The sequence below is a fragment of the Pongo pygmaeus genome, chromosome 1, assembly GCF_028885625.2.
Source record: "Pongo pygmaeus isolate AG05252 chromosome 1, NHGRI_mPonPyg2-v2.0_pri, whole genome shotgun sequence".
In the NCBI taxonomy this organism is placed as follows: Eukaryota; Metazoa; Chordata; class Mammalia; order Primates; family Hominidae; genus Pongo; species Pongo pygmaeus.
The window spans coordinates 65,734,604-65,758,283 of record NC_072373.2 but is presented as its reverse complement, the minus strand read 5'-3'; the positions used below and the strand labels follow the sequence as shown (position 1 = coordinate 65,758,283).

Here is a 23,680-nt window from a genome sequence, read left to right as displayed (position 1 = left end):
TTGTCTGAACTTCAGTTTCCCCTTAGTGAGATGAGGCTACTACTACTAATACGTGCTTCACAGGGCTGTTGTGAGCTCAGAATGAGTTAATTCATGGGAACCATTATCATAATGCTTGGTACACAGTAAATGTTTAATAAATATTAGCTTTCATTATTAAGCAAAAGATGTTATACATTGCAGGATACTACGTAACAAACTGGTTAGAAGAATAATTCATATACCAACAAACAATAAAGACATTAAGCAGACACAATTGTCATGTTAATTAAAGCTAATTTCCTAATTTTATTATTACCCTAAATAACTGTATATATTTGAAAACAACAAAACTACTTTTTAAAAATTATATCTGACCAAAAGCTCGAGGCTGCAGTGGGCTATGATCGTGCCACTGCACTTCAGCCTGGGCAGCACAGTGAGGCCCTGTTTCAAAAAGAAAAAAAATTATATATGAGAGATTTAACTTGTACAGATGGAATACCACCTCTTCCCATCTCACTATATTTGAAATGGGGTTGGGGTGGGGTAGGTGATTTGTTGCTCTATAGTATTTTAGGAGGAAGAAGAATGTTTCTTTTCTAGTATTAATTATTCTAACTGGTGTGTTATATTTCCTTTCCTAGGAAGCACATAAAGAATTCCATTCCCAGAAATCAAGGTTTCAAAACATCTTCAGAAGCAAAGTAAACAAAACGGAAAACAAATCGTAACAATAATTTTATTCATAGGAAATTTTTTCATTGCTAATAAAATCTAGGAACACTATAAACTTTTTTCAGACTATACAAATTCTTTTTTTTAACCTTGAAAATCTAAATATTTATTAAGTAATAGGTAATACTGCACAAAATATCTAAGTGAGAAAGCATGAGGTATTTTAGAGTCAAATTTGACACAGAAGCCTCTACATAAATGAATATACAATCTTTCAAAGTCATAAATTAGTATGCTGCAAGATTCTCCAGACAGCAGGGATCAGAATAAACTGAGAAGGAAGAAATATTTCCTGCCAGTAGCAAGCAGTAAAAATGCCAAATGCACGGAAGCAGGGGAAGCGTTTTAAAAATCAAATGGGGTTCATCATGGGACCATACATCTGCCTAAAGCTAACCAGATTATAATTCGTGTTTTATTAGAGATCAGACTTGCAAACATCTTGAGTTTCAACACTTGAATTTGAACGGCCGAGGACCTTTCTCATTGTCCCTAAAAATGTGCCTCTCCTTTCAAAGAGAAATATATCATTGCTTTCTCTTCCAATTTTTGGCTTCTCAATAGCAACTCACTTCTTGGTTGCACTCTATGGGAGGCAGAATAAATGCCATTGACTTAAAGAATCGAAGTCCACTGAGGTGAAAAGCAGTACTTGTGAGGGCTCAGGTAGGAGACAGAAAAAATCCTGGCAGTTATCTTATTTTTCATGAAGAAACCAGAGCTGAGCTGTGCCAAGCAGACAGCTATGAGCTCACTGGTTTGAAATAATTACGCATTGAGACTTTTCCTCAGGACAGAGCTAATGGGTTTATGCAGGAAACATAGCTCAAATATTGATTTACGGGGTTTCTCTTTTTAAATCAGTAATGAGTACCCTTTACCTATACTTGGGCCTGACAAAGTTCTCTGTTATGTTAACTGATGAACTAGATTAAATAGAAAATAAATATTCAACTGAAGTAGATTGTTCTTAATACACATTTTTTATGTTTGGTGGCCTCATTCCTATTTTAGGAGATGCAGAAATCAAAGCCTCAAAGAATTGAAAATGATAGAAGAGCTTTTCAGAGGAATGACACTCCACTGTTGAGACTCAGAACTTAAGTACAAACTGAAGCAAACCCAAAACAAATTGCTCTGTTTAGCCCAGAGCCAATCTGAGAAACGCTCTTTTTATTCAAGATGAGATGTGCTGTGACGTCAACCAAGGAAACAGAAACATCAAAAGTGGACAGTATTCAAATGATTTCTGTGGGAAGACACAGAACAGGATCCAAAACACTGATCTATATATTTCTGCATATGTTTGCTCCACGCCTAAAGAAAACAAGGAGAAGCATAAGGGAACAGCAAAAAATTCACCTAAAACGCAGTGATGCATGCTGTAAATTTAGCAGGTCCTTCCAAAACTCCTAACCTGTGCTGTAAGTGAGACAAGAGATAAATGCAGATCTACTGGTGTCCAGCACTCGCCTGGTTTTTAGACTCATTGGATGGCCGTGTAGAAAGTCTTCATTTATTGTCTAAGTGGTATGTTTTGTCTAATTTTGTTATTTTCAAATAAAGCATTTTTTCATAAATACTGCCCCTGCCCCCGAATCCTATTAGTAATGACACTGCCATTGATGACAGAAGAGCCAAGAAAAAGTTGAGAATATTCCACTGTGAAATAAGGATGCAGAGGATGTTAAGGTAGCAGATTTGCTAATATAATAAACAAGAGTTAACAGAGCAAATAATATTTCATTCCACTAACTGGGAGATGTTGAATAGTATAGTTAAATGGATTGGTAAGAATTAAAATGAAAAAAATACTATACTGTTGTTGATGATATTGAAAACTGACCATATTTCTCTCAAGAAGCTCAAAGAATTGCATGCTATTCTGAAGGCAAATCTGACCTAAGTCCAAAAAAGACTCAGCCATACAAACCTTCTTTGTTGTTTTCCCCTTTCTCCATTCCTCCCCTCCTCAACATCTTGACAAGATGGCTCTTTCTCATCATTCAGGCCTTGGGGCTCAAATAGCACCTTCTCAAAAAGCCTTTCTCTGAACACATTATATACAGCGTACTCTCCTATCAGAGCTCTACCCCATTATTCTGGTTTACTTTCTCCTTAACACATCTTTTGAAATCATCTTTTTTGTTTATTTATTTGTGTATCATCTGTCTTTCCCAGTGCACCATAAACTCTGTGAAAGCAGGGTCTACATCTGTACCACCAGCATCTCAAACAGTAACATTTATTATGTTCTTAGATTGTATGGGTCAAGCCTTTATAACATTCTTGCTTGGAGTCTCTCATGAGGTTGTACTTAGATGCAGTGCTGGCTGTTGGTTGCAAGCCTTAGTTTCTCTCTACGTGGGCCTGTGCTTGGGACTGTTTGGATGTTCTCATGGCATGGGGGCTGGCATTCCCCAGAGCAAGCAATCCATAGCAGAAACTGAAATGCCGTTTATAATCTGGCCTGAGAAGTCACAGGATCTCACTTCTGCCTATCCTGTCAAGTCACATGATTCAGCATGGGACGAGACTATAGGAGTGAATACCAGGAGGCAAGGATCACTGGGTCCATCGGGAGAGGTTGGTGCTGTTACAGTTCACTGTTTTAAAAAAGCAAGCCTTTGAGGTTCCAAAACCTTGTATTTTTATACACTACTTCAACATTTAAAGGACTTGAAAAAAATCATTAAAGCTTTCTACTTTTCTAAGGCATTTGAAGAAAGTATGAATTTCTTTCTAGTGACTTATATGGTTTGAATGTGTCCCCCAAAGTTCATGTGTTGGAAACTTGATCCCCAATGTGGTAACATTGGGAGGTGGGACATTCAAGTGGGACTTGAGCTCTGCCCTCATGAGTGGACTGCTATTGTTATTGAATGAAGGGGTTTGTTATCATGAGAGCGAGTTCCTTATAAAAGGACAAGTTTGGCCTCTCTTGTTCTCTCTCACCCTCTCTTTCCCTACCACCATAGAATGATGTAGCAAAAAGGCCGTCGCCAGATGCCAGCCCCTCAATTTTGGACTCCCAGTCTCCAGAACCATGAGCCAATGAATTCTGTTCATTATAAATTATTACCCAGTCTGTGGTATTCTGTTATAGCAGCACAAAACAGACTAAGACAGTGACAGAATAAATGAAAAGAATAATAAAATGACTACTGCCCCCTTCACTTTGTATTTAATAACAAGTTACTGGTTTTGTTTTACTATCTATTTAGTTGAGAATGTGCAGCAATCAAGCTCTTTGAATGTCAACGTGGGATTAATGCCAAGTGCAGACAAAGCTGGGAGAAATTTGAACAAGTATTTGGAAGCAAGTCCCCAGACAGGATTTGCAGCCCATGTCTCTTTTGAGACAATGACATATGCAATTCTTCTACCAAAAATGATCTCACTTGTTAACAGTTGATTGTTCAGGGGTCTGGAAAGGATACTGTATTATTCTGGCACCCAGAGTAAACTTAACTACAGGCTGTAGCCATGTGTAACCTTTATCGTCTTAGGGCTCAAAAACTAAGGAAGGCAAATATATTTGTAAAGTTGCTGAAGACAAGAATTATCTGTCTGGATTTTTTAAAAGTCATAATCATTCTGTATAAGGTGAAAGGAAGAACATCTTCTCCCAATTATTTAAGATAAGACAGTTGAATTTCTACTACAATGACTAAAACTAATTACGTGAATAAATAAATAGATCAATCCATCAATGAATTAACTAAGGAGCCTGAAGAAAGTATTAATTTCTTTTTAGTGACTCCTCTGGCTTGAATGTGTCCCCCAAAGTTCATGTGTTGGAAACTTGATCCCCAATGTGAGAAACCTTAAGATTCACCTAGAAAATGCCTGTTTGGAAACACAGAAAGAAAATAATTAGAAGGGAGAAAATGGAGCCAAATAAACAATGTTAGTACAAGTAGGAGTGAAATTTAAATTAAAATGAGAACTCTAAATTCACTCCAAAAAATCAGTTCAGGAGAAATTATTTCAGAAGGTAAAACACAGAGTATGGTTCTTCTGCTCCTTTGACATCAAAATAATAAGGGAAACTGTTGCTTTCTGGCTCAAAGCTATAGAACACAAAGGCAATTTGTTATCTAATACTTGACAACTGATATATAGATTAGGGGAAGCAACACTAAATCTCAGATACTCTATTACAAAGAAGAGAGAGAAAAGCTTCAAAATCTGTTTCGCCTCAGGGCAGAAATAGTTTCACCCTCAGTCCATTAAACCACATTGACTATGATATCAAAGTGAAAACTCATTAGGGCATTTTATGCTTTCATGCTTGAGCCCTAGTGTTACCAATGCACCCAAGAGAAACCTTCCTTCAGAAACTCAAAACATCTGGCACCAGATTTCAGGGAAACGAGGCAGCTGGCCTACAGCTGGAGAGTATCAGCTGAATAGCCAAGACTGGAGAGGGATGAGGGAGTCAGCCAAAGAGCAGTATTTTCTCGAGATAATTCTGACCTAGCAGAAGGATGTGCTTTTTTATTTATTAGTTATAGCTTGGAAAGGGAAGCGTTTGATTTTAGAAACTAAACCCCTAGTGTAAGTCAAAGAGTTACTAATGGGAAGACTCCTTGAAAAAGAAAGTTTTTGCCTTCTTGATTTTGATTTTTCTGTAGCACAGAAACTCAAACTCAGGAGACAAGTGATTTTCAGTCTCCCATATCTACTTCCTTTGACTTTTGTTTTGCTCCTATACTAAAGTGTCAGCAAGGAGGGAGGTAGCCCCAACCGGCTTCATGTTACAAGGACCTTTCATGGCACTCATGCTTTTGGCCTCTGAAGGCATTGCCAATGTTTAGTATTTCTATATAATGACACTACTGTGAAGTAAAGCCTTTCCATAGGAGGAGCTATCACTTCAGTGTAATAATCCATTAGCTTGGTGAGACTTGAATTCCAACTGGCAGGTTCTTCTAACCTCCAAAGTGCAAATGCAGGCTGAGCAAAAAACACCAGTAACTTTTGCAAACAACAAACACACATATTGTTTCCCATCACAATGGCAAATGTCAAACTGCTGTTTTTGCTTTTTCCAAAAGTGCGTGGGGTGGGCGGGGGGCAGTGCGGGAAGCATTCTACGGAAGACTTGCACTTACTTATTTTGCATGTATGATAAAAGTTAAATCTAACCAAATACCTGCAACACGTACACTTATGCTGCAAATATTCCACTCCTAGAGTCAACAGCAATAGATTTCCTAGTTTTTAGACCTGGAACTATCTCCTCTGACATAGTTCTGACATAATTCTCTGGGCTTTTTTCTTCTCATCACAGCCTTTTTTTGCTTCTGTTGTTCATGAAAAAAGATAGCATTTTCACTCAGGTTAGAGGGCAAATAAGTTTTTACAATTTTTATATAGACATGAATCATCAGTCTAATCACCAAGGATTTGAGACATGGATAAGTCAAAACTACAGAAGAAGTCAAATCTAAGTAAAAATAAAGGAAAAAAGCTCAAAATGCCATCTTAAATAATGTGGCAATAGAGTGAGTTGTTTCATTTTTCATGGCATTAGTGGTGGAACTTCAAATACATCGCATTTGGTGGCTAGAAAAGTCTTGAAAGATTAGCCTATGCAACCCTCATTGTACAGGTGAGGAGCGCAAGGCACGGCAAAGAATTCAAGAAAATTTGAAAATACAGTGGTACACGACATAGACAATGCAAAAGAGCAGTTAAGAAATCAGATATTACTGGTACTGGAATGCTCTGTATGGAATGTTGCTGAATACCTTCCAGCTTTTTTCTTTTTCTTTTTCTTTTTCTTTTTTTTTTTTTTTTTGACAGAGTCTTACTCTGTCGCCAGGCTGGAGTGCAGTGGCATGATCTCGGCTCACTGCAACCTTCATCTCCTGGGTTCAAGCGATTCTCCTGCCTCAGCCTCCCGAGTAGCTGAGATTACAGGTGCCCGTCACCACACCTGGCTCATTTTTGTATTTTAGTAGAGATGGGGTTTCACCATGTTGGTCAGATTGGTCTCAAACTCTTGACCTTAGTGTTCTGCCTGCCTTGGCCTCCCAAAGTTCTGGGATTACAGGTGTGAGCCACCACACCCAGCCTCAGCTTTTTTTTTTTTTTTTTTTTTTCTGAGCAGAGATAAAAATTAGGCTCCATTCTCTAAACATACGAGTATTAGGCAACACAGAGACAGAGATACAGCTCAAGGGTTTGTTGGATGACTGGACCAAGCTGACCTGTTATCAAAACTGGCTTCTATATAGCCAACATACTGAGAATCCATGCATAGACAACTGATAGTTCTACTACTGCTGTTATTTTGATAAGATGCATGGGAAAATGAGGTCTTGGGCCTCACAAGAAGATTATCAGTAGCAAAGTCTGGCCAATGGGCTTGGAGGTTCCATGCTTTCCAGAGGGACACTTAATAATCTGCCTCTCACAGGGCAAGGAGAGTTCAGCAAATATTAGGGCATTACTGCCCTTTCCACTTTAGACAAACACCAGCAGTTCCCCTTTAGTTCAGTGGTATTTGCACAGGCGTTATGAAAGCTGTTAAGATTGAGAACCATTGTCAGAGGACTTGGCAGAATGTAACCTAATCTTTTCTGACTGAGAGACAGAAAACTGGCCCAAAAGTGGGGCTATAACCTTCAGTCACCTGCTGGCATTGCTGCCATCTGATGCCTAAGAAATGAGGATCCAGTGTGTCTTTGATGCCCGTCAAAGCTTTGAAGCTGGGTCAAGACCAGGGGACAAAGGCAGCACTGTTTATGCAAATCTGGAAACAAAAGAAGCTAAACTCCAAAGCCATTAGAAGTAACATCAGAAATTCAATACCCAGAGAGGATTAGAGGCCCTATACCAGTATGAAATAGGAAACCTAAAAGCAAAGCTGGGCAACACACCAAAACACATACTGTAGGAAGGAATCCTGAGCTGGCCAGAGCCTGGCTAGATGTGCTCAGAAGTCTTGATATATGCAGCTCCCTTAGCCAAGAGGCAGCCATCTGTGTGCCAAAGGAAGGACCTCCTGGGCAGCTGCTGCTTCTCTACCTGGTGCGCACAGCTCCTTTATAAGAAGGTCCAATATATGCCATTGCAAGGCTAGCTGTCATGTTGCCACGTTCCTTGGGAGTTCAGTCATCATCAAGCACGTGCCTTCCCAAGGAGACAACACTCTTAGCAAACACCTTTCGCACAGTATAAAACAGGATAAAATACCACGAGCTTCCTAGAAAAGGATTTTTTAAAGCCACCCCACAGAGATCTAATGTTGGGCTGAGGGTCCAGGAAGCATCGATTATGCAGTTATGTGAACATTCTTCAGATACGGTTACCCCCATGAAGAGGAAAGTGTTAGGTCAGGAAAGGACTCAGAGAACATCTCATCCAGAGATTTTCAAGCAAGACTGCATATTACCACCCTCTGGGAAGTTTTCAAAATACATCAATTGCCCTGGATCATCAAATGATTCCAATAAGTGGCTGCATTTGAAAAGCACAATTTTAGCAATTTTAGCACATTTCCCTTATGTTACAGGAGAAACTAAGTGACTTGTTCAAAGCAGCCCAGCATGAGCAATGCTTCCAAGACCTTTCACAGGACAACACAGATAGCATATTTGCACACTAGGGAAAAATGAAAGAGGCTGCTTTTGGCTAGAGGAAACTGTCCTGGAGACCCCACTGCCACCAGCCTCACTTCATCTCCAGGTGATTGTTGTTTTCTTGGTGGGATGTGCTAAGCTGTGGTATGCAGTTCACATTTTTGAGAAGGATAAAAGATACAAAAATAAAGTGGATGCATAAACTTAAGAACCTTTATTGTAGAATTTTTGCCCTGTCACCAAAAAAAACACAAGAAAATAGGGTATGGAACCATATAAGACTTAACAACTGAGTTGCAATCTTCCCCACAAGAGGCTGCTGTACATGCAGTTATAACAATGCTGCTATATCAACTTCTTTAAAAATGTTTGTTGTGCAGCAGCAACAAACTCAGAACAATCCTCTGTATAGCAGAACAGAACTGTGTGAATTTCTAAAAAGCCATATTTTGAGTTCATAGCTAGTGAAGACACCAGGCTTAGGGACTTTGTAATATCATGTAATTAAGGCTGAACTGCCAGCTACTAAAAACAGGCTAATTTAGTAGACGGTTTACATTTGTCACAAATGAGGGGAGGAGTTTTTAATGGCATGCCAACGGGAAAAATCAAAGAAAATTAAATACAAGAAACAAAGAAACCAAGATTAGGGAATATGAGGACTGAAGTGGTTCAAATGAATTCTATTTAGTTTCAGGAAGTGCACTGGTTGGATTTCCCTATACTCTATTATAAGATGTTCATTAATAGGTATTTTTTCTTCTGCAATACTAAAGGCTTAATGAACTCATTGTGTAAGATACACTGAAGAAAGAATGTGAGGGAGTGTCGTTTTATACTGAGCCCCAGTGCAAGGAGCTTCATACAGTGGGTAAAACATTTGGGGCATTGTCTTTTAAAAAATCTTTTAAAAAAAATAGCCACTATTAGATGGAGACAGAACATATGTGCTTGACTTAATAATAATAACAAAAAAACACAAATGATGCATGCCTGGCTGGGTTTCTCCTACGTAATCCTGTACATTACTACATCTCTTAATAAGAAAACCCCTTGGTCTTTTTGATGCTTTAAGCATCTGGAATCTGAAGTTTAGAATATTCCAGAGTATGCCAACTTTCTAAACTCTGAAAATCCCATGATTTGTACTTTAAGTGCATACATAACCTTCTAGGAGCTCATCTTCTGCAGTTCCCAAACCAAGAAGAAGTGCATCCAAATCACTTATGTACATGCTTAACACACCAATTCCTAGGACCCCGCTGTGGACCATCTGATGAATGTGACTGAAATGGGCCCCAGAAATCCATGTATCTAACAAATGCTCCAGGTGTTGTGATGCAACTGGCCTCTGAACCTGTATTTGGGAAACACTAGTTGAAGCCTTACACTAAAGGGTTGGCAGAACAATGGTAAGGACCATGTCCACTCATGGCCAATGAACTAGACCAATGGGGACAAGTCACTTTTAGGCCACCTCAATTACTAATTTCAACATGATTACCTGGATTTATCCACACAGACAATCAATGATGGTGGAAGAAATAAAAGGATGTAACATTTCAAAAATCCATTGTTTTAGAAATCCATAGTTTGTCTTGCTAAATAAAAAGCTTACAATGGAAACCAATGTACCCAGTAAATCTTATTAAAATCTAACAAGATTGAGGAAAGGCAGAGAAGAGGCTTGTACTTTTCTAAAATATTTTCGTATGCTGGCTGTTTCAAGCCTTACATGCCAATTCCACAAAATCCATTTGCAACACAAGACATGGTCTGACTGTCTGAATGCTCTCCCGCCCAACCTGTTTCTAGCACAAGGAAAGCAGTGGCATGGAAGCTGCATATAAGCTTACTGTTCGATGGTGCAGTGATGACATGAAAAATCCTGATTCCACTTGGCAGCAACTTTCTACTATCTTGGCGGGTGTAAACCATAATCACTGTGGTGTGTGGAGCTGAGACAGGATTATGGGGCTGGCTGGCAACCAAGAAACTAAAAAGCAGTCTATTAGTCCAGCGAGGGACTCCGTGTCGGGAATGCCACGGCCCCAAATGTCTACAACCACACTTTTCACAACTATCCCAAGAATTTAAGTTCTACTGTTAGTCTCTAAAAAATTCTACCTTTCCCAAGACTCTAAAATGCAGCAGTTTCTCACTTAATATGGCTTTCAGGGAGAACACCAATCAATGTACCTCCATAGACTCTCCTGTCTTAGAGTTATGTCTCTCTCTCGTAAGAATGAGATTCTTGCCTTCACCACTGCCCTCCCCATCTCCAAAACATATACAATCACTCTCAGAAAGAAAAGGGGCTAGAAAGAAAGAGTCCTACTTCCCTATTGGCAGCAATTGTATGCACTTTGGGCTTGGCAGTCCAAATGGGGAAAGCTCTATGTAAAGAACCTCCTCTCTGCAGCCTGATGTATCCCTCAATAGGTCTTGAAGTGATTCAATCTGGAAGGTAATGAACTATTCCAATAAAGCCAATGTGTGAATGAAATCAGGTACTCATGAAAATGCTTCAGCTCAGCAGCTTGTCCCAGACTCATCTTCTACCATACTCTTGGGGGCATACAGCCCAAGATCACTATTGCAAGATCATTATTTATGTTATTATTTGTGTTTCTGAAAGATACATCTTCTAAGACGTCTTCAAACATTAATCAGAAAACACTGGAGGGAAGGAGATTATTTTGCATTATGTTTGCAGAGGAACAAAATCTTATCAGTTAAACCAACAAGTCAGGGGACAGGCCTTAGCTTGCTGAATTTGACAAACAACTAAAATAATAATTGTTGCTTCAATTAAGTGAAACACGTTACAAAGTCAGCCCTGGCAAGATGTCGTGGAGCTATTATTCAGAGTCTAACTCTGAAAGGATTTCTGTATGGTGCTCCTAGAGAGGAAAAGAAACGCCCTGCAGCCAAATCTGAGGTTTAATTCATGCAAGAGACTTGGCTAATGCCACCTACCACAAATGCTGCATTTTCACGGATCTGAACTACAGTAAGTTCCAGCAAATTAATTACAGCCACTCTATTTATATTCTGCATGACTTTTCAATTATTACCTATAATGAGATTCTTTTTTATTTTTATGAACATTAATGCACAGCTTTCCTACCAGAGGAGTAGAGAGCTAAGGGAAAAGTAATACAATCCTGATCCTTTTACCACTAGGTCACTCGCTGGCAGCTTGCAAAGCCTGCTGGTTCCCCAAAGCAGTTACTGCTTGGGTCCTGGGGTTCCTTCAGCAGCCTGAGGTGGGAGCAAAGCTCACCACCCCAATGTCAACATGGGTCAGGCAAGTCAAGTCAAAGAAAGACAGCGGGGACTAACTGCAAGTGCACACAGTGTGGGTCTGATGAGGACTGGGCTGCCTGGACAAAATCCAGGGGACAGCAGCTACTCAGCTCCAACAATAGTTGCTGTGTATGAATCTAGGCCTGGCAAGGTCAGGTGCTGGTTGCATGGTATGTTTTGTGTGTGAAAAGTTATCAAGTTATACATTTATGATATATGAACTTTTGGATAAATATTACACCTCATCAAAAAGATTTTTTTATTAGGGCCAGACCTTCTAGAGGCCAGAGAGACAAGAACAAGAGAGCAGGATGGGTGTTATCGGAGAGGCCTTCAGAGTACCTGCCTGGAACAGGTGTTATATGAAGCTGGCTTTTATTGTGCCACCCAGGGCATGGCTGTAGATAGGCTGGCAGTGTTTAAAGAACATGGGATAGAGAGATGGATTTTAAAATATTACACTTATCCAGAACTGGATATGTAAAACACTCATATTTGGGTTAAAATGAAAAGGATATATGTACATGTATAGAAAGTTTCTAGAAAAATACACAAGAAAGTGTTAACATTGGTCACTGGCAGGTGGTATAGAGTAGATGGGAGATTTACTTTTTGTTATATTCCCAATCATACTTTTTTTTTTTAATTATTATGCAAGTATATTACTTTTCCATTTAAAAAAGGCAGAACAGCAAATTCTTAAAATAACTGAAGTACTATTAAAAATCCACAAAGACACTAAGGGATTCAAATTTTTAAAAATTAACAATTTTTGATATGCTAACGACATATCAATTAAATGCAATTAAATGAACAAGTCACTCTTTTGAAATAAAAATGTCAAAAATACAATACATATGTTTTATAATTCCTGATGAATAATAGCTATAATTTAAACACATATAGTAAAAGTTCTTCATGATAACGGTAACTGAGGAATAGGTGTAGTGGCCATACCATAGGCTAATGATTTTCTTTCAGACTTTACTGTATGTTGTTATGCTATGTCAAGAAATATGCAGAAACAAGCCTTATTATTGTCCTACTATAGTCCTATATAAGCCTTATAATAGTCCTACTATACTGTGCCATAGACTTGGAGATGGTGCCACACAGCAATATGACCCAAGTGCACGTTTAAGTGTTGGAAAAAGAACCAAGGGACAACCAGCAGCCTTCTCAGTTACAAGGCGTTCATTGTTCATTCCTATGACCACCAGAGACAGACAAGCAAAAGGAACCTAAGAAGCACATGCTTATGTATTTGGAGTCACAAAGAAACTCCCTGGCCTAATCACTTGGATAAAGGAGCTAAAAACAAATCTGAGAAAACCAAACTCTGCTTAAAATACTCCCCATGCTCCTTTAAACCAAGAAGGATATTCATTATAAAATAATCAGCATTAAAACAGCTACACAGGATTAAAAATCTAGAAATCAGTTATCTCATTCCATAATCACCATGGAAATCTCTTAACTGCCCTGTGCTTTAGATCCCTCATCATAGAACTCAATATAATAAAACCAGGGCAATTTAGGCATTGTTTCTAATTTTGTAGTTAAGCTGTCATAACTGGAACAACAGGATTGGTGACATTTATTAGTCACTTCAGTTTTTACCTAAAGGAAATATTCTGAGCTCCAATCATATTTTGAAATTGGAGGTTGCAGGGAGGATTGATAATTTCTTCAATCATTTGGAATGAAGCTGAATTTAGGGGACAACCAAATCTAAGACTACTGATTGAAAAGCCTGAAAAATGGAATCTCTGTTTTACCAATATGAACTGAAAATGTAGCCAATACGTGTATGATTAGTGCCACCTTAATCATTTGCCACTAATAATACTTGAGAAATTTCTTTCTACTGTTATGTAGCTATGATCACAGCAAGTGATCTGCATATTTATGTACAACCCACATTTTAGTCATAATCTGTCCCTATGAAATATACCAAAACAGATTAGAGTTCACTAAAAAGTGCCTGAACTAAGTGATGAAATTATCAAGACAGCGGAAGAGAACCACTAAGACCCTTGCATCATTCAAGTGGAAACGACAATTCTTATTTGAAAGAAACACTAGCTTTCTTATTTTCCCAAGTTGGGTCAACCGACAGAAGCAAAAACTAGAACTAATTGGTCTTTTCATGATCTTAAGCAGACCATCTGTACTCGGTCTGCAACATTAGCTGCCTGGGTCACATCCTGGCTCCACCATGCATTAGCCTAGTGACCTCAGGCAAGTTATTTATATTCTCTGTGCCTCGGTTTCCTTCTGTGTAAAGTGATAGAGTAGAATGTAATGGCATCTCCCACCTAGGGTTGTTGTCTGGAGTAAATCAGTTTTGATACCAAAGTGTCTAGAACAGTGCCTCCATGAATGTATCCTTCCTTCCTTCCTTTCTTCCTTCCTTCCTTCCTTAGTTCTTTATTTTTCCCTTCTGTTACCTTTTCTTCTTTGTTTTATTTCTTTTGAGACAGGGTCTCGCTGTGTTGCCCAGGAAGGAGAATAGTGGCTCCATCTCGGCTTGCTGCAACCTCCACCTCCTGGGTTCAAGCAATCCACCCACCTCAGTCTCCCAAGTAGCTGGGACTATAGGTGCATGCCATCGTGCCTGGATAATTTTTGCATTTCTTGTAGAGATGGAGTTTCACCATGTTGCCCAGGCTGGTCTTGAACTCCTTGGCTTAAGAAATCTGCCCATCTCGGCCTCCCAAAGTACTAGGATTACAGGCATGAGCCACTGCATCCAGATAAATGTTAGTTTTCCATACTAATATTTTTTGTTGTTGTTGGAAAGAAGAAACTAAATGAATTTCCATTTGAAGATTTTTTAAAATCTTGATTTTGAAAGGTAAAGGTAAAGGAGATAGGAGAAAAAGGAAAAGATTCAAAAGAAATAGCAACTATCATTGTTAGTAGCATTTATGTAAAAGACACTGTGCATACCTTATATCATTTACTTGTAACAATAACTCTTTGAGACAGGTATTACTATTAGTTATTTGAAGATAAGGCAGCTATGTCTTAGAGGTTTACTGATGTGCCCACAATCACACAGAAGATTTACGCTCTAGTCTATCTGACCCTAAGCTTGTATATTTCTTCCTCCAACTCTGGTTGATGCCCTCCACGCTAAACTACCAGATTGGGAAAATGAGGAAAGGAAGAAAAAGGTGAGGAAAACAGACTAACAGACAGAAGGGGACTAAGGCATCATCTGCTTTTTCAGCCGTAAACCAAAACTTCTATCTGTAGGGATAACATACAACATTTAATATCAAGATTGTAATGATAAAATATGACATCATTCCTACCACTGGTGCTGAAAAATGTCACTGATACTACTTTGGAACATTTTATAAACACAAAGTATATTAGTATTTCTAGTTAAACAATTATGAAAATGCTACTGATTGGACATTAAAATGTGGAGATAAATTCAAGATAATCCCCAAACAATGCAGAAATAAAGTAGTATGCAAAATGTTAGGACCATCCCCCAGCTCATCACTGTTTATGTTTATGTCAACAGAAGCTCATCTCTTTATTTAAAAATCCATAAAGTGGTTCCCAATTTAGTATATTACTTTTCAAAACTCTACCAAACAAAATGCCCAAATCTTTCTGTAATTACATAGCAGTTACTGCCTTGTGCCTGCACAGACTCAGTGAATCCCAACTGTCTTCCCACAAGCAACAGCAGGCTCTCCAAAAGAAAAACTTAAATGTTTCACTTGGGGCAAATGTTTTTCCCTGTGCCATGCTTCAGTTTTCACTATCATGGTACTTGGCCCCACTCTCCCTAATCATAGGTTTAAGGAGGATGAGGTCAGCCTTCCTTCTGTTGCTAAGGCCACTTGCTCATGGCTCCACTGAATTAAGGAGAACCCACTGAAGTACACTGCCACTTGTCACAATGCCTCACAGTTCCCTTCATCTCCGCATATTCCCAAATCCCTAAAACTTAGTGCAGGTTTTAGGACACATGAAATAGATATCTTCCTTAGGTCCTTATCACAGGATTGTGATATTTGAAGGAAAACAATTAGTTTGGTGGATTTTGAGATCAGACAGGTAAATGTAAAAAGCTTTCCTTTTTGCTTGTACAAAGTATCTCTAAAATATAACTTTTCCTTTGTTCAGACTAATCTGAATAAACTTGATGCTGACTGAGATAACTGCGGACATTCTTCAACAACAGTATCTTCCAGGTCAACTTGATGAACTCATTTCATCTGTATGTGCAGTGCAGATTTGGTCCAGAACTTAAAGTGAGAAAAATTATCACATAACAGGGGAGTCTGAATGTGATCAATAAGCCAGGTCTCTCACTGACCCATCTGGGACAGAAATCAGATGCCCCTCTAGCCCGTGAGTGGATGAATGAGAAGAGTGAGTCTGCACAGAGTGAGTTATTGTGATCAGATTCAGAGGAAGCTGAATTCTGTGTGGCTCTGTATTCACTGTGGTTCTATTTTATAAAGTTCTGGGTAGCTCACAGCCATTTTTGACATCAGCATGTGCTGGCTTTGCAGAATGGATACTAATCAGTTTGGCATCTTGGAATGTTGCATAGAGCTTGGGAATGAGAAACTAGAGGCAAGCAATCGGCAGAAGCACCTCAAAGCTGTAACATCCTAGACTGAGATACCACCTCCCATCAGAGTGTTATATCTCATAAGCTTCCCAGCCAAATATTCCCCTAGGGCCAGACCAGAAGTCAGCATTTCCAGAGAGATTCTATGGTACAATACAATCCGTTTGGAGACTTGCAGTCATTAGACCTGCCACCCACCTGAACTCCCTGAGAGAAAACTCTGGTTGATGCCCTATTATCTTTTTTTTTTTTGCTTGTTTTTTGCCTTGCTGATCCCTTTTTCTAGAGCCATCCTTCTTTCCCAGGTTTTAGTTGATTTTTACTCTTCCTTCAAAACTGAGTTCAAACTAAGTGGCCACTCATCAAGAAGCCATCCATATCCATACAACTGCCCCAATCTGATTTATAAATCATTTGGCTCTTCCCCAAACCCTTTAAAAGCCATTCAGATCACCTTACACTGCCCAATAAAATGAATCATATTTATCTGTAAAAAAACACACATATCTAAATACACCTTTTTTTCAGCCCTGATCTGGCTGGTTCTTATTTAAAAAAATGCATTAGAAGAATGTGCTTGTACAGCCTCTCTGTACCTCAGTTCTCTCACCTGTAAAGTGGTATAATAACAGTGCATATCTGATAGGGTCATTTTGAAGCTTAAACCAGAAAATGAATGTAAAGTTCTTAGAAGAACCATGAGCTCTTATTATTATGTGTGGAATTTATAAATAAATGTAATTTTGAGTAAGTCAATTACTTTAAACGCATTTCTTCTTCTGGGAAATAGAGATAATTTTATTTCTTCAGAGAATGGTAGTAAGAATCAAATGAGTTAACAGTGCATGAAAGTTATTTCCAAAGGTTCTTTACAGCTCCTTTGTGAGCTGAAAAGAAGTATTTAGAAACTGGGATTTGTATTATTGTTACCTAAAGAATTACACAATGTTTTAAAGACAGAGCCAAGATTTTTCAAAGAAGAGTCTTCAATGACTGACGCAAGAATGGCCTTGCACTTCTTGCTTAACCTGCCAATGCTGGACATAAAAGACAACAGATTTCAAAGGTCTATGCAGAACTGGAATTCTCTCATCTAAGTAAGACACCAGTGTCCATACCATCTGGAACTTACAGGGAACTTAGGGTGTACATCGATGCTGGCTGATCCTAATTATATTGCAAAATCTATGGAATTCAAGAGCCATGAAGAATTTTTGAAATCATTTATTCTAACTCCCTCGTTTTATTGATGAGGCAACTGATGCCTATGGATCCCAAGCAACCAGCCCTAAATCACATATCAAACTAGTAATAAACAACTCAAGTCTCCTAATTTGTATATTATAGGTTTATGTAAATTTTGTTTATATCATGTTCCCTGCCTTTTTAGGGTGGCCTTTAGAGACATGCTTGGTTTCAAATTCCAGTTTCACCATTTATTAATTCTGTGACTTTAAGTGACTTACTGAACTGATGCAAGTCTGTCTCTTACTTTGCAAAATAAACATCATAGTATCCTCTTAAAAGTTTACTGTATGATAAAAAGAGGTAATGTCTCTAAATCAGGTAGCAAAACATGGGCCTGACACCTGCTTCACCAACTCACCAACTTCTTATGGTAAATACTGTAACGTTTTAAAAAACTAAATCGTGCATAAAAATGAAAACCATATTTTAAAATATCTCTTGAAAAAAAAAAACAACGAAGGTAACTGATATGTGTGAACTTCTTTTGGTACCCAAGTGGTTAAAAAAAAAAAATCCTTCCTTCTGGTTTAAAGCCTGGCTGTCCCAGTGCTCTCTTTCCACATTATATGCCCTTCTCCGCGAGGCAGTCACGTATGGCAGGGTGTATAGTAAAGCAGTGTACAGCACAGTGCTGTACTATATCACATGTTTGCTTTCGCACCTTTGCACCTCTCCCACCAGGTACTCTGAGGCTGCCAATTCTAGCTGCTGCTTTTACTCCTCTTCCTCTCTTTGCCCAACCGCTACTTTAAGGATGTGTCTCGCCTGAGAACAGCTCCCTTTATCAACACAAGACAGAAACTGCTCCAGAGTGACCTAGGCTCTGTCTTCCTCAGGGGGCCAGAGTCTTCTTGTCCGAGCACCTGACAGCCCATCTCCCCTGGCCAGCGTCCACCTCCTTGTCCTCCACAACCCCCTCAGCGGCTCACCTGGCCACCAACTAACTTCTTGCCCTCCGATCCTCGCGTTTATAAAAGGTGCGAGACGACCAAGTTCTACAACGTGGGGCGGGCAGCCACCCGCACTGATCCCCTGGCCCTCCCCGCAGCAGACACAGAGACCAGGTCCAAGCTTCTTTCCTCCGGGGACAAAACTTGGCTGTTTATCTTTCCCAGGGCGTCTTCGTCGCTCCCCGGGACGTGGAACCCCGACGCACTGGCAGGGACAGTCCGGAGCGCTTGCAGGAGACCAGGCCCACGGTGGTGCCATGGTTGGGCACACTCCGCGGTCCCCGCCCAATCTCCACCCCTAGGTCCAGGTCCGCCCGGGAGAGCTAGGGGCACATTTCCAGCCTGGAGCAGGAGCCTGGCACCGGGAAGTCAGAGCAGCGCACTCTGGCGCCCCAGCTACTGCGGAGCCCCTGGCCAACCTCAGTTATGTTCCATCTGTCGCGTCTACAGGGGAATACGGCGACAGGCACCCTATTCCCTCACGTCAGGGCTAGCAGTATGAGGTGGGGAAAGAGGAAACCTCGAGAGTTGAAAGGGAGGGAACTGAAAGTCCCCTTGAGGGGTGTCCCTCATGCCCCTTGTGGGACAAAGCCACCCAATTCGCAGGCTACCCCTCCAGAGCTCCAGCGGTCCGGTTCTCCCCATCAGCACCCTCTGCGCACACTGCCCCACGCGTCCCTCCGCCGCCTGACCGCCCGACCTCCAGCCACCGGCGCGGGCAGCGAGGGGGTGTGTGCATCAGATTTCCCGCGTGCCCCCACCATCCCGCGGCTCCCTCGCCCTGCAGCTGCTGCTCCGGGCGCTGTCCGCGCTGGGCAGGCCGCCCCCGCGTCCCGCCGCGGCGGCCCGGGGCCCGTGCTCGCTCACCAGATGGCCATCCTGCTCTTGGGGTAGTCCAGGCGCTCCAGGCAGCCGAGGAAGTGCGGCAGCGTGTGCGCCGCGTTGCGGGCGAGGACCGCCACGAGCACCGTGGGGCTCTGCAGGGGCGACTCCGGGAAAACCACCGCCTCCTCTCCGTCGTCCTCCGAGTCCGGCTCGGCGACGAAGCGCGCTCGGCAGCCTTCGCGGAGCAGGGCTGAGGAGAGGAGCAGTAGCGACCAGGCGAGGGTGGCGGCAGGGCTCGCAGCCATGTTCCGGGCCGAGGCGGGAGGCGGGGAGGTCCTGCCGCGAGCGCCCGGCTGGGCTGCCTGAGGGCGGCGGCGGCTGCCAGGGAGCAAGGGGCTGCGAGGGGCGGCCGGGGGATGCGGCTTGCCGGGGCCGGCCGGCTCACACACTGGCCCCGGCGGCTGCGGTTCCCAGGACCCTCCTGCCGCCGCTGCACCGCCCAGGCCCTAATGCGGGTGCGCAGCGTACCTGCAGCCGCTGGCGCTCCCCTGCGCCTCGGGCTCGCAGACAGTAGTGGCCCTGGGGCTGTGTGCCCCTAGTCCTGCGGAAAGTTCCTCTAGTCCAGGCTCCGCTCGTACAGCTGAGGTCTGTGGCCTTCCCTAGAGACGCGAGGTGTGGCCCTGTCTGCCAATGAGCGTGTGAGTGTGTGTGTGTGTGTGTGTGTACATAACTGTACAACCCCAAGAAAATTTATTCTGCTTTCGCAAACCGCAGACTGAAGCCCTTCACAGTGATGCAATGTATCCAGTTTTCATAATGCACCTATTGACTGAGTAGAGTTCTAAAATGAAAAGTCTCCCCAACTATTCACGATTATGATAAACACTTGTTTAACCACCGCAAAGGCAGCGTGTCTGTATTTTCTTATATACTCAACTTCTGAAATTCATTCTTGACTGAGTAGACACCCAATAACACAGAGTTTGAAGACTTGGAGAATTTTGGAGCCAGATCAGACCCCGCAAAATAAAAGAAAGCCCTTGGGAGACACTGTCCTGAAGCCTCGCTCTACTGTGAACCCAGTAAGCCTCCTCACAGGAGGGCTGTGAAAGAATAAGTTCACTTAGCTGGTTTTCTTTTTCCGTAATAAGCCAATATGACAGAGTAACAAAGAGGGAAAATTCGCGCATGTTGGAGAGCAGAGAAGAGATAAGGAAGAAAAGAAGGGGTGAAGGAAGAACACAATTAGCACATAAAATGAAACTGCCGGCATACACTGCTAAAGACTTACTTTTTTTTTTTTTTTTTTTTTTTTTTTTTTTGAGACAGGGCCTCACTCTGTTGCCGGGGCTGGAGTGCAGAGGCACGATCATAGTTCACTGCAGCCTTGACCTCCTGGGCTCAAGCAATTCTCCCACCTCAGCCTCCCGAGTAGCTGGGACCACAGGTGTCCATCACCACGCCTAGCTAATTTTTGTATTTTTTTTTGTAGAGACGTGTTTTCACCATTTTGCCCAGGCTGGTCTGGAACTCCTGGGCTCAAGTGATCTGCCCACCTCGGCCTCCCAAAGTGTTGCGATTACAGGCATCAGCCACCATGCTTGGCCGGATATTTAGTTTTGAAGATATATTGTGTAGCCTTTGATAGATAAGTATGGAGGGTGTTTTGGTGCCAGTGCACATTCATGATCTCCAATCCCAACTCACCCTCAGGTCTGTCCCATAGTCTTTTTATTAGTTGTTATCAATCCTTCTCAGCAACTATTAGAAGTCTTCCCCACTGTCTTTTGAAGTATATCACCTCCTTCATCCAACTCCCTCAACACCACTGTCTCCAACTAGCATCCCTACCAAGACCTTTCTTTCTTGCAGGTGCCTCCTCACGACAGGGTCTTTGATCACAGACTAGAAAGGGAGAGGTCTCCCTTTCCAGCTCATGATTTTTCTATATCATTCCACTCTCTACTGAATCTTCAACTGATCTCTATCAACTCCTTTCTCTCAAACTAAATACTTGGTCAGTCTTCTCTTATCCGTTAAAAAAAAGAAAAAAAAGCTTTTAAAAAAAATCCTGTGTCTTCTTCTAGCAATCCCTTTGCTTGACCAAGCTCCTTGGAAGAGAGATCTATACTTGTATTCTCCACTTCTTCATCTCCCATCTTTCCCACCACAGTGCAGTAAGGCGTCAGCCCTCCCCACTGTTCTGCAAAACCAACAGATGGCCTCAGCATTGGCGGATTCAGTAACCTCTTCCGTTCTCACCTTCCTGGACTTCGATTACATAATCTCCCATCCTAGATCTCCTCTGATACTACTTGTCTCTGAGCCAAGCCCCTTCACTGTGTGCCTCCCTATAGTGTGCTAGTCTTCCCACTCCATATGGTCTCCTGGGGTTATATCCTCAAAATCTATGTCTTCTGCTCTAATCTCTTCTCTAATCTTCATATTTTTTTATCTAATGGCCTACAGACATTTCCTTCCCCTCCATCCATTTTCAGGAATCGTTCCCACTTTCAAGGGGCTCACAGTCTTGCAGGGAGGACTGCGAGTTAAACATCTGTTAGAAGTACTATAACAGATGTACCAGCTACAGTGAAGGGATAGAGGAAGATGTGGTCATTTCCACAAGGGAGGTAGTGATGGGACTGTTAGAAAGGTTTCATGGAGATAATCTCCATGTTGTTCTGTCTTTCTTGTTTCCCTTTCTTGAACTATGTCCCACTCATCTTTCAATACTAAAATCCACACTCCTTAGCCAAACTTGGTTTGATAGTTATCATTTGTTCACTTCACTGCAAACAGAGGGAGTTTAAAGCTAGGCAACCACATTTCTGTCTTATTTTCCTTCTGTTACTGATATGGTCTGCCTGTGTCCCCACCTAAATCTCATATCGAATTATAGCTCCCATAATCCCCACGTGTCGTGGGAGGTAATTGAATCATGGGGGCACGTTTTTCCCATGCTAGTCTCGTGATAGTGAATAAGCCTCACAAGATCTGATGGTTTTATAAAGGGCAGTTCCCCTGCACATGCTCCCTTGGCTGCCGCCATGTAAGATGTGTGTTTGCTCCTCCTTTGCCTTCTGCCATGATTGTGAGGCCTCCCCAGCTATGTGGAACTGTGAGTCCACTAAACTTCTTTTTCTTTATAAATTACCCAGTCTCAACTATGTCTTTATTCACAGTATGAGGACAGACTAATACAGTCACCTAAAGTCAACAGCTTATCTGAGTCTATTTTTTCAAAGAATGATGAAGCATCTAAACCTGTATGGTCTCTAATGACATTATAATGAAATTGGCTCCATGGAGTTCTCTTAAAATAACTACAACCTGCTCTGCTCTGCAGATGAAATCAAGGGTTTCCCAGTCACACAACTTACAAAACACCTATTTAAAACTTTTAATTTAGAGTGCTCATTTAGTGACTGAGAATATTAAGGTAATAACAGGGTATGCAACAGTAGAAGATCATTGTAAATATGGTTGGGAGGCAGTGGAGGGGAAGCCTGGGAAAAATTAAGTCCCCATCTTACTAACAGATTTGTTTCATAAGTTCTTCAGAAATCAGTAATGTGAATTTGGATGTTTTCCCCCCGCATAGGATTGATGTTATGAGACAGTTAATTTGAGAAAAAAAAACTAATTTAAAAATAAAAGTCAATTGTATTTTAAAATATTCATTGCTTATAATGCTCTTTCCATGGAAAATTGGCTGAATGGAAAGCCAGGGCTGTACACACATATCTCTTTGTCTCCACTGCCAGTAGACTGTTCCAATTGATTCTACATAAAGTTAGAAGTAAGCACTTTCTCTCATATCCCCTCGCCATACTGTTCCAGCACAGGGGACTTCCTTCTGGGACAACAAAAACCTCTTGGACTGTCACCCTTGGTGCAATGTGGTGGGGGCAGGGCCTATGAGGTGGCCAGAAGACTTCTTGCAGGAAAGCTTCTCAAGATGTCTGTGGCTCCAGCAGCCCAGAAGAGGAGGAAATAAATGCCTCTGGGGCAGCTGTGATAGGCTTGAAAGAGCAATTGACACTTGGAGCTGAATTTTCATTTCACTTGTGTCACTTATTCTCTTTGTGACCTTGGAAACTTGACCTCTTTGAACATCAATTCCTTCCCATGTAAAAAAGTTTTAAATGCTTGCCTCATTTTTTCATTCAACAAACATTTATGAAATTGCTAAATGCCAATCATTTGAGTTTTGAATATTTGAATGCTTCTCCCTTGGAAAAACAGGGAGAAAGTGGCCAGCCCCTCATAAGTCCTGCTGGGCCGTAGTTGGCAGAAAGAGTCTCTCGGCTGAATTATCCAGGCTTCTTTCTTCTGTACTGAAATATCTTTCTTTCACTACCTGGTTTGTTTTACTCGCTTCTGATCCATCCTAAAATTCTACAATGTAAAATTTACTTGAATTGACAATTCTG

The 23,680-nt window shown here is 41.3% G+C and overlaps 1 protein-coding gene across 5 annotated transcripts in view; it reads right to left on the bottom strand.

The window, feature by feature from the left end:
* COLGALT2 (collagen beta(1-O)galactosyltransferase 2) overlaps window positions 1–19,930 on the bottom strand; it is a 107,539-nt gene extending 87,609 nt beyond the window's left edge. For 3 of the 5 annotated variants that reach the window (XM_063648215.1, XM_063648218.1, XM_063648213.1), the window contains exon 1: window positions 19,287–19,924. In XM_063648215.1, coding sequence (XP_063504285.1) covers window positions 19,287–19,549 — 263 coding nt within the window. In that variant the 5' untranslated portion in view covers window positions 19,550–19,924. Of the gene's footprint in view, window positions 1–19,286 lie in introns of all 5 variants that reach the window. The other 2 variants (XM_054452669.2, XM_063648221.1) reach the window with 2 other exon arrangements.
* Window positions 19,931–23,680: the final 3,750 nt, after the last annotated feature.